This window comes from Tachysurus vachellii, chromosome 23, assembly GCF_030014155.1.
Source record: "Tachysurus vachellii isolate PV-2020 chromosome 23, HZAU_Pvac_v1, whole genome shotgun sequence".
Lineage (NCBI taxonomy): Eukaryota > Metazoa > Chordata > Actinopteri > Siluriformes > Bagridae > Tachysurus > Tachysurus vachellii.
Window position 1 is genome coordinate 4,098,014 of NC_083482.1, and position 16,354 is coordinate 4,114,367.

The window sequence follows — 16,354 nt, forward strand, 5'->3', positions numbered from 1 at the left end:
AACAATAACATGGCTTATAAATGTTATGAGTACTGATAAAATACAAAACAATACAAAATATAAAACATCTAACCTTAGTCTAATCTTCTCTTGTCCTCTTAGCTCTTAAAATGAACTATAATAGTGATATGAATTCATGCTGTATTTGTTTAAATAATAGTAAGTAATAAATAATCACATGAGTATTAAACCTCTCTAAAGCATCTAAAAAAAGACATTTAGATATTTACAGCAGTGTTTTCCTCCTAGTCTTGATCATGGTTCTCCCTTATATCCCTACTCTCTAGTCCCTGGTTGTAAGGTTCCACGTGGTGACTGTGGCCGAGGGGGCGTGGCTACGTGTTGATGGGAGGAGTCATGGAAATCATGGATTACTCAATCATGTTGCTGTGTGAAGGTTTCATCTAGCCCAGTGGTCTTCACTATTTTTTTCATGTGAGCCACACTGATAGGACCAGTGTTGTAATGTAACGGAGTACAAATACTTCGTTACTGTATTTAAGTAGAAATGTCACGTATCTGTACTTTACTTCGCTATTTAAATTTATGTCAACTTTCACTTTTACTCCACTACATTTCCTAGATAAAATGTATACTTTTACTCCGCTATATTTCCACTAAGCATCTTCGTTACTCGTTACTACAAAATAAAATCAGAAGAAATGTGTGCGACTGCAATAAGGGAGGTTTGGCGAATCACTGCTCCTAGATTGCATTACGCTCCGCACGCTCTACGGAGAAGCACAGGGACGCGCAGCGTGCACGCGCAGTCAGAGCTGGAGACATTTATCTACAACGTTAATCGGCGGAAAGCCGCAAAGACGGCAACCAAAAGCAGTGAAATTTCACTATTCTTATTACCAGAGTTGTAGCACAAACAAAATATTAATGCAAACAATCCATTCAATGCTAAATAAAAATAACATTTAATGATTTGGTCTTTGTCTTGTGAATATTTTTATTAATGACTGCATTCATTGGACACACTGTTTGTAGAGAATGCACACATACATGAACTGATTTGATTCAAGACTGGCATCAGTACATCATGCATAAAATTTTGGTGTCCACTTTGCCATTTAATAATCCCTTAAACTTTTGGCTTAAAATGTAGTCATATAATATATAATATAAAATTCTCACTGAGGGCTAAAACCCCCTAAAGATGAAACCCTAGAACCGCCCCTGCTCTTATGCCTACCGAAAAATCACTGAAATTTTACTTTTTACTTTTACTTCAAATACTTAAGTACATTAAATATCAGAAAATTACTTTTGATACTTAAGTACAGTAAATATCAGGTACTTTAAGACTTTTACTTGAGTAATATTCTAAAAATTCTAAATTCTCTCGAGTTGCGGATGACGCATGCTCCCCATCAGTTACCTCTTTTATCACTGTCACATTGCTTTGTTGCTGTTATTTTGTGCGCGGGATTGTTTGATAAGAAATCGATCCATTTTTTAATCCGTGTGTGTACAGTAAACACAAGTTGTTAACTAGCATGAAACACAAACTAGCTTCTGTCACGCCGCCAAAAACTGGCTATTGCGCAGAACGAGTCAAATAATATATATATAAATATATATTATTATTTGTAATAGAGCACATTCGTTTTTCTTTGCTTCCCTGATTGTTTTTAATGTTATTTAAATGAAAAATACATTTTAACCATATGATCATATCGTATTATTTACTGCCATGCGAGCCGCATATTAAAGCTTGGCGAGCCGCAGGAGGCTCGCGAGCCGCGCAATGAGTAACACTGATCTAGCCGGAAGTGGGATTATAAATTTGTCCTGCTGTTTGTGCTGCCTACAAAGCTGTTGACAGTTTTCTGTAATAATATAATAAAACACTGCTCTATAAGACAAAGTCCAACACAGTGTTTAATTGAGGAATCCATCCATCCATCCTTTTGCCTCCAGTCCTTCTGATGATAGCCAATTAATGCTAGTTGTTACTATGGCTAGTTCCAGTTATGGCTAGTAGAAAGTCCTTGAATTGAGGATTAGCCTTACCGGGCATTAGCCATAAACAACCAAAAAAATTAATTAGTAAAATATAGTCAGTTAACATAAAATGGTAAAATATATTAGGACTCAATAGCAGCCTACCTACACATGCTTTTGGGAATTAGATGGAACGCTGCTAATACTCCAAGCTAATACTTCACACCGAATAAATTCACCATTAATCACAGCTAACAAATATTTCAATATACAGTAAACATATTTACTGTTTCCACATCTCTTCAGACTCCAGTGAAAATCATGAATAAATAACATTAATAACATTACTAACCGAACTGCATTGTTGGTTTGGTGTTTTTTTCTTAGTGCTGTCTAAAGTAAACAGGAGTATAATTAATATATTTCTTTTTCTTACAAGATATTTGACCTCCTGTGGGTTGGCAGTCTTTCTCTATATCACAAACAAGAGGATAAATTACACATTTAAACACAGATATAGTGACAATACCACAAATCCCCCTCCACCCTTTCTTATTAGATACTTAGGAACTTACTCATACAATAATAATACACAAGGTAATATAGAATATAGTATGTCTCTAAGAAAGATGACGATGCTGTACTGTAGGTTAAACACACATCTATTGATGTAAAGAAATAGGGTCAGACTGCCACATATGGAAAGTAAACTGGGGCAGTGTGTCCCATTAGATGCACTTCTTCATGCAGAGCAGAAGCTCCATGCGGATAGCGATGCGTGTGTGCCAGCCCAGAGGGAGGATTCGGAGGTAGCGTGTCACAATGGGAGGACGCAGCAGGTTCTGGACCGAAGAGGAGCGATCAGAATTACCGTAAAACACCTGTGAATGGAAGAGTGGTTAACAATGTTGGTCAATCCTTTAAAACTGGGCTCATTTAATCCAAATTCCTGTCAGCTTAGTATATGCATTAGCGTTCCTATTCTAACAGCTTATTCATAAGAACTAATTAAACATTCAAAATGTAATTACTGAACTATTGTTTCATTGATGATTTGATATCTCTATAAATAAATAAATAAATAAATAAATAAATAAAAACATTTATTTAATGCTGTTGGAAAAAGTCCAGATTTCTGCCACTGGAAAGTCCACAGCTCAGAAGAGACAAAATGTGGTATAAGGAAAATAATACACTTCAGGATGCCCTATTGTCAGAAAATAATCCAATAATCAAATAATCATTTGGATTTTCCACACAATATTTCAGGATCTAGTGCTTGAAAAACCACCCACCCTGTTGTTCCCTGTCTGATCTTTGTAGTAGATCCAGTTGAGGTTCTCATTGGTGCGGTACTGCACACTGTATTTGGTGATCCACTCTTCCGCATCGCAGCGTCCTTGTGTAATGATCCCAGACACCACTTTCACCTCCTTCAGGTCAATCTGCAGCCACTGGTTGGTGTCCTGGTACTTCGACAACCAGGCACATCTACAGAAAGTGAAATAGAGAGATAAGTTTCTGCGTAGTTCCTATATGATGTTTATAAGACACTGAAGTCTCATTCCAAATGGCAGATAAACATCTCTTTATAGAAAACTATGATTTTTAAATTTAAATTTATTTACATTTGTTTATTAGCATCAGATTAACTGGTATCCACCATTCAAGTCATTGTGAATCAGCATGATAATATATTAGAATATTACAATATTTATAATGAACCAATCATTTGAATTACAGCTGGAAAGTACTGTCCTAGTGTCCTAGTATGTTATCTGTCTGTTCGTTTCGCAAGTGTCCATAATTAAGCATGATCAAGTTGTTCAATAATACATTATTTAGTTGTTCAACAATACATTATAATACAGATTAATTACTTTTATCGACTTTGCTGTATCTGTGTTCCATTGGAGATGCTAAATAACTAGCTAGCAAGGAAGCATTTGAAAATGTAGCTTAGTGGTTAGCACGTTCGCCTCACACCTCCAGGGTTGGGGGTTTGATTCCCGACTCCACCTTGTGTGTGTGAAGTTTGCATGTTCTCCCCGTGCCTCAGGGGTTTCCTCCGGGTACTCCGGTTTCCTCCCCCGGTCCAAAGACATGCATGGTAGGTTGATTGGCAACTCTGGAAAATTGTCCGTAGTGTGTGATTGCGTGAGTGAATGAGAGTGTGTGTGTGCCCTGCAATGGGTTGGCACTCCGTCCAGGGTGTATCCTGCCTTGATGCCCGATGACGCCTGAGATAGGCACAGGCTCCCCGTGACCAGAGGTAGTTCGGATAAGTGGTAGAAAATGAATGAATGAATGTCTACAACTGAAGGAGCAATCTACTCTACTGTACCTGTTAGAAGACATGTACATGTATACAATATATAGTAAATTCAGTCTTGCATGGCTAGTTTAGGAGTAAAACAGGTTGCTAGTTAGCTGCTGTTATGGAAACAGTCAGATTTGAAAATTCTGGGTAAACAAGGTAAATCATTATTAATCTGGGATAATCTGCTTTAATCTGCCATAATTCCTAAAATACTACTTGATCATTGGTAACGTGTTTGCTCACATACACAAGCAAACACAGTATTAAGCAAGGTGCTTTTTTTCTGACAGTCTGTAAGATAAAAATCAAATTAAAGAATAATATATATATATATACGTATATATATATATATATATATATATATATATATATATATATACGTGTATATTTATATATATATATATATATATATATATATACAGTTGAGGCCAAAATTATTAGCCCCCCAGGAATTTTGGAACATTTTCCTAAAGATCTTTCCAATGTTTGCAGCATTGATAAAACTTGATATAATCAAACATTCGCCAGTGCTATTTAGTAGCTTTTGGTACATTTTGGAATATAAAATACATTTTTAGGCTTGCTTTATAATCAAATATAGTGAAAATGGGGTGGTCAAAAATATTAGCCCCTTGTGAATATTTGCTTTCAAAACACACCCAATTAATCAATCAGCTTTCAAAACACACCTAATTAATCAATCAGCTTTCAAACCACACCTGTGCAGTCAATTGGCTTCCTAACAACACCTGGGCATTCAATCAGCATTAAAGGACTCCAAGGAACAGGGCACTTGAACACATTATTGGGAGAGACTACTTTTACTCACCATGCCAAAGACAAAGGAAATCAGTCTTGAGCTCAGAAAGAAGATAGTGGAGGCTCATGATAAGGGGGAAGGCTATACTGCCATTTCCAAGCTTTTCACAGTGTCTAGAACCGCCGTACGTTGCATCATTGCCAAGTACAAGGAGACAAATTCTGTAAGAAACAAACCTGGGCGTGGTTGTAAGCGCAAGATTTCAAGAACCCTGGAGAGGAAAATAGTCAGAGATATCAGCAAGATGCCCCAGACATCTGCCAAGATGATTGTTGCTGACCTGGCCTCTTCTGGAGTTGATGTTTCAAGGAACACAGTTGTGAGGGCTCTTCATCGTGGTGGGCTTCAGGGCCATCGTCCCAGAAGAACCCCTTTACTCAAACAGCGGCACATCACAGCTAGACTGAGGTTTGCCCGTGAACATTTGAAAGGTAAAGATGAGTTTTGGGAGTCTTTTGGGTGTGCTTTGGTCTGATGAGACTAAACTGGAACTGTTTGGGCACATGGATGTTGCTTATGTTTGGCGAAGAAAGGGTGAGGCCTTCAACCCTAAGAACACAGTTCCCACAGTTAAACATGGTGGTGGGAGCATCATGCTGTGGGGCTGTTTTGCAGCTTCAGGCACAGGGAGCCTTGTTCGGGTGCAGGGCATCATGAAAAAAGAAAATTATGTTGACATTTTGAGGGATAATATGCAGAAATCTGCTCGTAGTCTAGCCTTAGGTCGTCGCTGGGTCTTCCAACAAGACAATGACCCAAAGCATACATCGAAATTGGTCCAACAGTTCCTGAAGGATACCAAAACAAAGGTCCTGGAGTGGCCCGCACAGAGCCCAGACCTCAATCCTATTGAGAATCTGTGGCGAGTGCTCAAAGTGAATGTCCATGCTCGGAAACCACGTAATTTGGACCAGCTGGAGCAATTTGCAATGGAAGAATGGGCTAAAATCCCTCAGGAAACCTGTGCCAACCTAGTAAAGAACTACTCTAAGAGGTTGTTGTCAGTTGTGGCTCAGAAAGGGTTCACTATTGACTATTAATGACCGGGGGCTAATAATTTTGGACGTTTCATTTTTGCCCTTTCTTGTTTCAACTCACTATTTCAATTAAATATCCTAATCAAACTTAGTGGAGATTTTGTCTTTGTTATTTTGGAAACAAACACACTATAAAACACTTGTTGTTAATGGTCATTTCCATGGAGAAATCAAGAGTTTTGTCTAATTTCATAAGGGGGCTAATAATTTTGGCCTCAACTGTATATATATATATATATATATATATATATATATATATATATATATATATATATATATATATATATATAGAATAACAATATAAATACAATTTAGCTATGCAGGTAGGAAAGGGAAAAACTTAATAAAAAAAAATAAAAAAAATGAAGGTCATTGGTAGAATCGTATGACTATTATGAAATAAAACACATATGTGCAATGTTAGCGTAATATGCTAAACAAAAATATTAGTGCCAGGACATTAGTGTGCGTGTGTAATTTGTTAAGAAATTTTATTATACTTCAAAAAGAGTTAAATGTTAGTTGCAATGTTGTTGCTATAGGAGACCCTGTGAATGAAGGGTAACTATAGAAAACATAACACATAACTCGCATTAATTAATTAATAAATGACACTCACCCAAACCCCTGGTTGTTAAGCCTGGCCTTGCTGGGAATCCATGAGGAGAACCAACCCGTGTACTGATCTTGATTAGAGCAGCTGATCTGGTCAGAAGTAATCGATCCAGCCTCAAAGCCCAGGGGTCTGTGATATGGGCATTCTGGGAAATAAGCCTTTATTATCCAATGCAGCCGAGTGTTTAACAGCAGGCTCAAAAACCACAAATGAAGTCAGTTAATAGTAAGTAGTAATTTACAGAATAACTTAATATGTTAAGCTTGACAGGGCAAATTAATTAGCGAACTATAATGGCATGAACACACTCTCTAGTGTAAACATTCATCTGTTTGGTTTTGTTTTTTTCTCGTTTGTCTTATTTTAAAGCTAAGCATGATCAAATAAAAATATTCAAGACTTTTTTATTTACGCTATAAATGTTAACTATAATTACCTCAGAGTTAGTTAGCCAAAGTTCCCTCAGATTTAGTTAGCTATAATTTTAGCCAAGCATTTATTTAAAAAACAAACAAACAATAAAATAGAAACTTCAAATGCTTTTTAAGCACATCTAAACTAAACAAACAATCTAATCAACAAGCTAAAAGACATTTTTGTGCATGTATACCGTATAAAGGTTCAGTTTTAGCTGTAACACAGATTGCTAACTTGCTAGGTTGTTGAGCTTGTTTTTTTTTTTATTTTAACTAACTAATTTACGTACATTACGTAGTTATCACGGTCAGAAACATGTCTAATAAAATAGATGCTTAACAATAGGGTTGTAATTACTTAATTAAGATAAATGTATGAAATTGTACAGTTTTAAAGATTTTCACCAATCTCACAACAGAGCTCATGGGTTGTGATGTAAAGTTGAAAGAGACATTTTTTCAAGGTAATGTCAGATAAATGAATGAATAAACTGTGTTTCAATTCCAGAATAATCTCTAAAAGGACATAAAGCTACGCTGAGTAGTCCAGAAAAGAGTCGACTTGGCTCAAAGCCTCGGGCAGCACGTCTAATGATATACGCATTTTTTTTCTGCAAAAGCTACAGGATTAGAAAAAGAAATGATCCAGCTGAAGCTCATGGCCTTTCTGATAGCCATTTAATGACCAAAAAATAGTGCATCACAAATCCTGTTGTACACCAGTGCGACATTCTCATGTCTGGACCGTTCATGTTACTGTCCAGGTCTTGTGACTCTTTAATCCTTAAAGCTTTTTATAGATCAAATGTGAATGTTGAGGCTTAAAGCTTGACAGATGCCGGTTTAAGCTCTTTGCTTTTTAAAAATATTTTGAAATGTTGTCGGTTTATTTTTATCTAGAGAATTATATTAGGGATTATTTGGAAAGTCATTCTTTCTTATGACCATTATAATGATCATGGAATGGACCATTTTTTATTTGTTTACCCTCCGGAAACATAGTTTGTTACCGGTGATTTAAAAACGTGTCTTTTACATTTCTTTCTTTTACAAAACATTTGTCTCTGTATATCTATGCATATATTTCATGGACTCCTAACTGTCCTGTGTCTTTATTAATTACAGCAAAACATTTTGAATTCTTTGAATTCTACTGTGCTTCCAGAAGGACGTGTCAGAGTCGACACTGTAATCTTGGCATCATATTATTTTTCTCTGTGCTATTCCAACTGGTGATGGGCAAATGTTTATCTGCTCTCTCTCTCTCTCTCTCTCTCTCTCTCTCTCTGTATCCGCAAAATGGAGCATTTCTCTCTGCTGGCTGTGGAGCAGTGGGAGGCACTGATGCCTCACACGGTGCTGGTGAAGCTGCGAGCAAATGATTAATTACTTTCCAGTCCACCACCTGTCTGGGTGCTTCCTTACACACACACTTCACACTCTGTCTTTTTCAAAGGAACAAAAGCAATGACCCAGTGTTCCACATTCTCACTTCTTAATGTCAAACACTGGAAGTCTCGGTTAATCCGTAAATTCAGATTTTTAATACAATAAAAATTGGTAGGCCATAATCCATTTCCAGGTAATGATGTATTGTTGTTTTAATGATATATTAACAGTGTGTCCTATCATGGTTTAATCCTTACATATAAAATGAAGACCTCAAAAACTTTTCAGAGAAGACGAAATGGCTGTATTGAGTAATGTATCTCATATATGTGATTGACGATCCCTTGTTATTTCATCATACATATGTTTTTTCCCTGTCTCACCTGGCATACATTGCATTTCTTGGACCCAGCCTGAGCCAGATAAGATAGAAGTCTTCTCGGTGCTGGACTCGTCTGCATCACAGTTGCATTTGCAAGCATTCGTCGTCCAGCTTTCATTGTCTTCGATCGCCTAGCGTCAGATCAAACGAGGTAAACGATGCACTAGGACGTCTAATTTCGTCTTTGTGTTCACACATTGAATTGTAACAGAATTATAAAGAACATTTACCTACCTGCTGGGACTGAGCTCTTATAGGACCTGTTAGAAATATAAAAGCAAAGAGTTATCATTCTTACATGACAAATGATTGGCTAGACTAAGTTGATAATTAAGCGATAATATTGCAAATATAATGAAGGATCCTTAATGGCCACCTACCTTTATTGGTCAGCAATAGGGTGAGGAAGAAAACTTTCACAGCACTGTATTCCATCTCGCCTTGCGTTCGAGTGCTGCAAAATCCTGATGGTCAATCCACTGGATTACTATAATCCACTGAGTCCTAATGGCCTTGTCTAATACTCTTTATCTGCACTGGGCTCCTCCCACATTTCCTTAAGACCTGCTCATATAGCCATTACACACCGTTGTCCTTCTTCCAACAGGAGAGAAAATTATAAACCCCCTGAAGTTCAGTTCAGTTCAGTTCAGGCCTGTCACACCCTGTGACCCACTTAATGCCCCAGTGCATGCAATTAACTCAACCCAAGCTCGGCCAACATTTTTATGTCACACGGTCCATATAAAGACAACTGCAGACATTTTACTACTTAGCTATCCCAATTAGCCTTCTGGGTTGATTTTTATAACGATATAAAATACATTTAAAAATATCCAATTGGTTTTTAGTTGTATTCTTTATTCAAAGAATTTTAAGCACACCAAATCCTTTCACATCCTTGCCATAGGTGGGAGCATAAAATAAAAATAAAGAAGAGGTCATGGAAATGATTTGTTTTAGCATTTCAAAGCTTAGATCCACATTAAATGCTTTTTCACTTTGTTCCAATGAATATGGACAAAAATTTTTTAGATGCAGCTCTTGTCATGTGACTCTCTCGCCTTCTTGAACTGATCTGGAATGTTTATCTCAACCTCCATATCATCAAACCAGTTTAAACTCTCTCCTGTTGTTTAATAACGCCGTCTCAGACAGCTTTACGACGCTACTTCACCTTCAGAATGATTGAGTGAAATCTTCCCAACCAATGGCCACGTTCTTTAAAAAGACTTCATAAATTCATTCAGTTAGTCAGTTCCAGAGCATTATTATTGTTAGCGTTGCGACCAGTTTCCATTCCAATGCTCTGCTCATGTGACATCAATTCCCTGTATTGTATTGTGGATAGACAAAGGTACATGTCAAACAACTAGGTGGCAAAATGTGCTGAAATATGAGACTAGTGTTCAACTTTAACTGACAAAATAGATGTTTGGGTGAATAAAAAATTGCAGTATATAAAAGATTTGGCTGTACTGAGTAATGTATCTCGTATATGTGATTGACGATCCCGTCATGACATTATTTCGTCATACATATCGTCGCTCTCGGGCGGAAACCTCGTATGTCCAAATTTGGTCAATTTCATATTTTTTCACATATCGATGCTATTGGTCAGTCCCCACGTGGGTCTGTTATTTTTACAAGTTATTAACCAATCTAAAGTCTTGAAAATAGCTTGAGCGCAAATCTCATAACTCCATTGGACACTTCAACTGTCCACCTCTTCCTCACTCCGTGGGAGAGCTTCGCGGCATATTTCTCCTTAATAAGAGTCGCAACGAATCAACACGTCTTCTGAGGTAAATGTCTTCAAAACACTGGGCTCAAAGAAAAAAAATCTTGACCCCCACTAGTTCTGGTGCTCGTATGAGGACAGGAATTTAGCGCAAGACAATCCACTGCAACGCGGACTAAACCCTGTGCACTGCAGATAAGGTACAGCGTTTTTTTAATTTCCTGAAAAGTAATGGTTTTGGAGATACGAGGATTCCGCCTGACAGCGACGATATGTTTTTTCCCTGTCTCGCCTGGCATACATTGTATTTCTTGGACCCAGCCTGATCCAGATAAGATGGAAGTCTTCTCGGTGGTGGACTCGTCTGCATCACAGTTGCATTTGCATCCAGCTTCATTGTCAATTTACAGGATTCCGCAAACACACTTATCTAGAGTGACTTACCTTTTAATCTCAATTTATACATCTGTGCACTTTAAGTTTAAGGGCCTTGCTCAGGGGCCCAGCAATGGAAGCTTTTAGTGGACCTGGGATTCGAGCTCACAACCTTCCTTTCAGTAGTCCAGCACAGTTACCCACTCGGCTACCACATCCCCAATACAAACAACAAAGCCTGGTGGTGGTGGCACCGGAATGTCAGGCTACTTTTCTTCAACCAGGACTGGGGAATTTGTCCTTTTATCATGTCCAAAAACATGTTTTTTAAAATGTTTTTTAATGACCAGAAAGAGCCAGAATCCAAAAAATCTTTGGCATGACCTGAAACGGTACACGGAAGACGCCATGGAAGGATCTAGAATGTTTTTGCAAGAAAGAGTGGGAAAATATAACCAAGTCATGCTGCTAGATTCTTACTCAATAAGCCATTTTTATTCTTTGTCTCTAGACTTTTTATACGCATTCTTTTAATAAGAATAAACCCAGTAAGACTTAAAGACAGGTCTGTTTTTAGTAGGACATGATTTTATTTGTTATTAATTACAGGTATTTATACAATAGAAATGCTTTTTTTTTGTCTCAGACATGCCAATACTCGAAACAACCACAGCCAGAGGTGATGAAAAAAAAAGTTCAGGTCACAGGTAACCGTACGAGAGGTATGAGAGTGAGATTTTTGGAAGCGTGTAATCAATGGAGTCAAAATGAAATCCACAGCTTTTCCTTTCCGTGTCGGTGAGGTCAGAGGTCGGAAGAGGTTTCGTTTCCAGATTCATTTTGTATGGAAAAAAAAAATCAATCCATAAACACACTGAATTCAGCAAACTACTAACCTTTGAGTTCAACCCCTGAGAGACTCTCACACACACACACACACACACACACACACACACACACACCACAATAGCAGCTAATAACGTGTGTGTCCTCTGACCTTTGAGTTCATATTCTCTCTCTCTCTCACACACACACACACACACACACACACACACACACACACACACACACACACACACACACACAATTTCCGAAATACTTTCTACAACAATCTAATAACAAAATGCAAAGAATAAACATTCAAATGTGAAATGTATACAAAAGAAAAAGTTGCTGTACCACTATTGTTGCTGATGGTGTGTAAATGTTTGTGTTTATACAAATTTGGCACAAACGATGAAAAATCCCAACAACAAAGAAAGAAAAAAAAATTATTATCAGAGAGAGAAAGGGAATCAATTAATAATAATAATAATAATAATAATAAAAATAGAATTGAACTGAATATATTTGAGATTTTGAGAAAACTCATCTCTAGTTTTAGGTCTAAAGGTCTTTCAGAGTTTCTGTCATCACGGTAGTGACAGATTTGAGGAACAGAATCAACGTTATGAAAAGTGGCGTAAACGACGGACAAAGGCTCTAAAGGAGATCGTGGTAAACCGGTTACAGGTTTTCATTCGCCGTGTTTCGTGTGAGGGATGGAATTCTCTTTCAGCGGTCGTGTTCACTTTTATTTGATTTTATACACCATCAGGGTGAAATCTAATCAGCTGCGGCGTTTTTCATCCTGGTCTGATATGCTTGATAGACATCGAGTATAGATATTTGAATAAGCAGTTCTACGATATTCATATGGGAAATCATTTTGGGGGAATTTTTAAAAAAAACTCTATGTATGAAGGACAACATCAGTCCTGGGTTTACACGGTGTTCACTGCTCCTTCAACACACCTAACAGCAGTGAATTTGTAGAGCATTGAAGCACACGGTGCCTCCAGCAGTCATCCTCCAGTTTTAATTTAGGTCATGCTGCTAGTAAACCTAAATAAAAAAAAAGACTTGGCATTGCATTGGCATGCTATATGAGCTGGCAATATGCCAAGGCGGGTTAATATGCTGTAAAAGACAGATGTACAACCAAATTGAATGAAACTAAAACGCAAAATTAAAATTATACAAAGCACCACAGAACGATGACTGGATCATACGTGACCTTCATTTGGCCTTCATAGAAAACAGTTTCCGATTTGATCCAAGACGAGAAATAACAAGCCTAGATTTTTAAGTATCGGTCAAAGTATCTTTATAGTCTGGTGAACCGAAGGCGATGACATGATGAAAAAACCAGTACAAAAAAATAAAGTGATTTAAAATGGTGCTAAATATTTACTGTAGGTTTTAATGTAAAGTTGCTCGATTACACATGACGAGTCATGAAACAAACCCACATTCAGTGCAGTTCTCTAGAAAATGGTCGTGATAAACCCATGGATTTAGAGGGTGGTGGGGGGGGGGGATGATTGCCATTTAGAAAACACCAAATGGGCACAATACACTTCACCTGGAAGAAACACAGCTTTAAAGTGCACCATTGGTTATTAAAAATAATGCATGTTGATACTCTCAGTTAGATATCTCTTTCTGTTTCTTTTTGGGATCTCTTGATAAATTCCTGAACGTTGAATATAACCTTTAATCGTCGTTATTAAATCCATTTAACGGAGTTAAATATTTATCATCCAGATATTGCACTTTTTTTTTTTTTTTTACAAGGATAGAATTCATCTCTCATCATCTTTCATACTCTCAATCTTATATACACTGTATTTCTATATATAATATATCCGATATAGGATCATCTGTGAGGCTGAAACATATTCAATGTTACATTTGCTTTGATTGGTACATAGTATGGAGGAGGTCTCTGTATCTTATTCAGAATAATTTAAAAATCTTCACACCCGTGTTCTATTACTTGTAAAGTCAACATCCTGAAAATATTCCATTCCTGTTAACACTCCCTCAATGACTTCTGCGCATGGTTTGGTAGAGCACGTCAACTCTGTCCCACTTCAAACGATTACTGACAGCTTAAGGAGAAAGTGTAAGAGGTCAGAGAGCACTGGATATAATGCAGTTTTCTTTGGCAAGTTGCACAGTCAGTTTCACAGTCACAGACAGGGTGATGTGATGCTTCCTGATAGAAAAATTTCAATTTCCTGATATCAAGATTAAGGTATAGCAGCAATCCCACGCTTTTTTAATTCAATTGAGTAACACGTCACAACCCTACAACTCCCTGTGTATGTTATTACTATATGATGTCTATTGTACACTTTTACTTTTTTGGGGAAACAAATTCTCAAGAGTCTTGTAAGGGTAGAGAAAATAATTCTGTTATTGGTTGATGTCAAGGCTCTATCTTTGCGTATCTTGTCCTTGTTTTTTGACAAAATGTGTCCCGAGTCCCTTGCGAGTTTACTTCATGTCCACCAAAAAACCCCTGACAGGTGAAGTAAACAATGTCACAAAACCCAGCAGGATGATGTTCCCAGACCCACACTGCAAACATTGTTCAGGAATGGTTTAAGGAACGTGTCTAAAGAGATCAAGGTGTTGACTTGGCCTCCGAAATCCCCAGATCTCATTCGATCGTGCGTCTGTGGGATGTGCCGGACAAAGTAGTCGGATTCATGGAGGCTTCAACTTACAACCTACAGGACTTGCTGGTGCCGGATGCCACAGCACATTTTCAGACAAAATATAATGTATAAAGTAAAATCCTTTACTTTGTCACAGACATTACAGCACAGTGAAATTCTTTCTTCACATATCCAAAATTTGGAGGTTGCAAAGGGCAGAGCACAGTGTCAGCCATGATACAGCACCTCCGAAGTAGTCAGGGTTAAGGGCCTTGGTCAAGGGCCCGTCAGTCCCATCAGACTGTGGAGTCCATGCCTTAATGAATCAGAGCTGGTTTGGTGGCACAACAGGGACCTACAGGTGGTTGGAACATTATTGGTGTATAACTTTTTCTTGCTCATACGTACACTAATAAAAAGCCTGAACTCTCCTGACTAAACGCAGATTCTTCCAAAAGGTAAATAAAAAGGCGAGTCAATGAGGGAATGTGATAAACAGCTTCGGAACAAAACCTGTTGATGTGCCTATGTGATCGTCAGCCATTCGTTAAACGACAACAGCCCTGCTGAGCTAATCACTGACGTGCTTCTACTGTGGCCCGCCGTCCATTTTGTCAGCTATTTAGACTAGGTTTGGTTTACTCAGATTTTAATTTATGGAAAAAATATGAAAGAAAATAAAAAGAAAAAAAATGTGCAAGCAAAAAAAAAAATCCTGTCATTGTATAGCTGAAGATCACGTGATGAGAGTTAGCCTCTGACAGTGTAGCTTCTGTGTTAATGGGCAGTTAGATCTCAAAATTTGTAAAAGATGAGATGCCTAAGTGTCCAGGCAGTAGAGGATTCCTAACAGAACAAACTGTTCAATAATAATAATAATAATAATAATAATAATAATAATAATAATAATAATATGTACCATTTGTTACAACAATAAAATGCACTCTGTACAATGTATATATTAAATAGTAAGACACTCATAATTAATTAAATAATCTCCATGAAATATAGAATTATTACACAATAAATATTTATACATTCTCTGGTGTATAAACTAAAGCTCTTACTATTCCATGGTTCATTTACCCCCCAGCTGATAAATTTCCTTATACAAATACTTAGATACATCATCAATGTCAAGAACTGAAAACTGAACCTGTTAACAGATACAAATTCTATCAAAGGATGTAGATGATTTAAAAAAAAACAAGACATGATTAGTGCCACCTTCTGGCCAGAGTCGTTGTTAAGTGCGGAAGTGATAATGGTTTTGCAGACACTCCCAAATTGTCAGAAGAGTAAAAGAAGATATGTCTGCCCCTACAAAGCGGTTTCTTTCAGGTCATTGAGGTTTGGCATCCGTGGACGAGCAGCCCTGGCAAAGCCGATGCCATTCTGCCCAGCTTTGCTGGCCATTTGGTCGGGGTAGGGAGCTGTGGCATGCCAAGCGGACTCTATCTGCCCTGGCAGAGGGTAGTTGTGTGGCTTACGGCTCTTGGTGTTCGGAGTGATGCTGCCCACCGAAATGGCCCGTGCTTCAGGCATGCTTGGAGGTGCTGCTTTGGGTGGCGGGTTGGCAAGTGGCTGGAAGCGTATTTCAGATGAGCGATCTGGAGGAGGAGGAGGAGGAGGAGGCTGGCTAACAGCTGTTGAGGACGAAGGAGGAGAGGAGAGGTGCAGCAACTTACGCAAAGACCTAAGAGGTTGGTTCTAAAGGTAAATAAAAACAGAGGGAATAGTAAACCTAATGTAATGTTTATGTGTAAATCCCTGTCAAAATTATAAAAATTCCAAAATATAATAAGTTAAAAATATATGGA

At 37.8% G+C, this 16,354-nt stretch overlaps 2 protein-coding genes across 4 annotated transcripts in view; both read right to left on the reverse strand.

Moving 5' to 3' along the window:
• Window positions 1-822: 822 nt before the first annotated feature.
• rs1a (retinoschisin 1a) lies at window positions 823-9,394 on the reverse strand. Its single transcript, XM_060859456.1, has 6 exons — window positions 9,314-9,394; window positions 9,168-9,193; window positions 8,935-9,064; window positions 6,750-6,891; window positions 3,249-3,444; window positions 823-2,834 (listed from the first exon to the last, which is right to left on the reverse strand). Exons 1-6 carry the CDS (start codon window positions 9,366-9,368, stop codon window positions 2,682-2,684), a joined length of 702 nt encoding a protein of 233 aa, XP_060715439.1. The 5' UTR covers window positions 9,369-9,394; the 3' UTR covers window positions 823-2,681.
• A 2,313-nt stretch (window positions 9,395-11,707) lies between these two features.
• The window catches only part of cdkl5 (cyclin dependent kinase like 5), a 42,825-nt gene continuing 38,178 nt past the window's right edge, over window positions 11,708-16,354 (reverse strand). For all 3 annotated transcript variants that reach the window (XM_060859454.1, XM_060859452.1, XM_060859453.1), the window contains one exon: window positions 11,708-16,244. In XM_060859454.1, coding sequence (XP_060715437.1) covers window positions 15,855-16,244 — 390 coding nt within the window. In that variant the 3' untranslated portion in view covers window positions 11,708-15,854. The remainder of the gene's footprint in view (window positions 16,245-16,354) is intronic.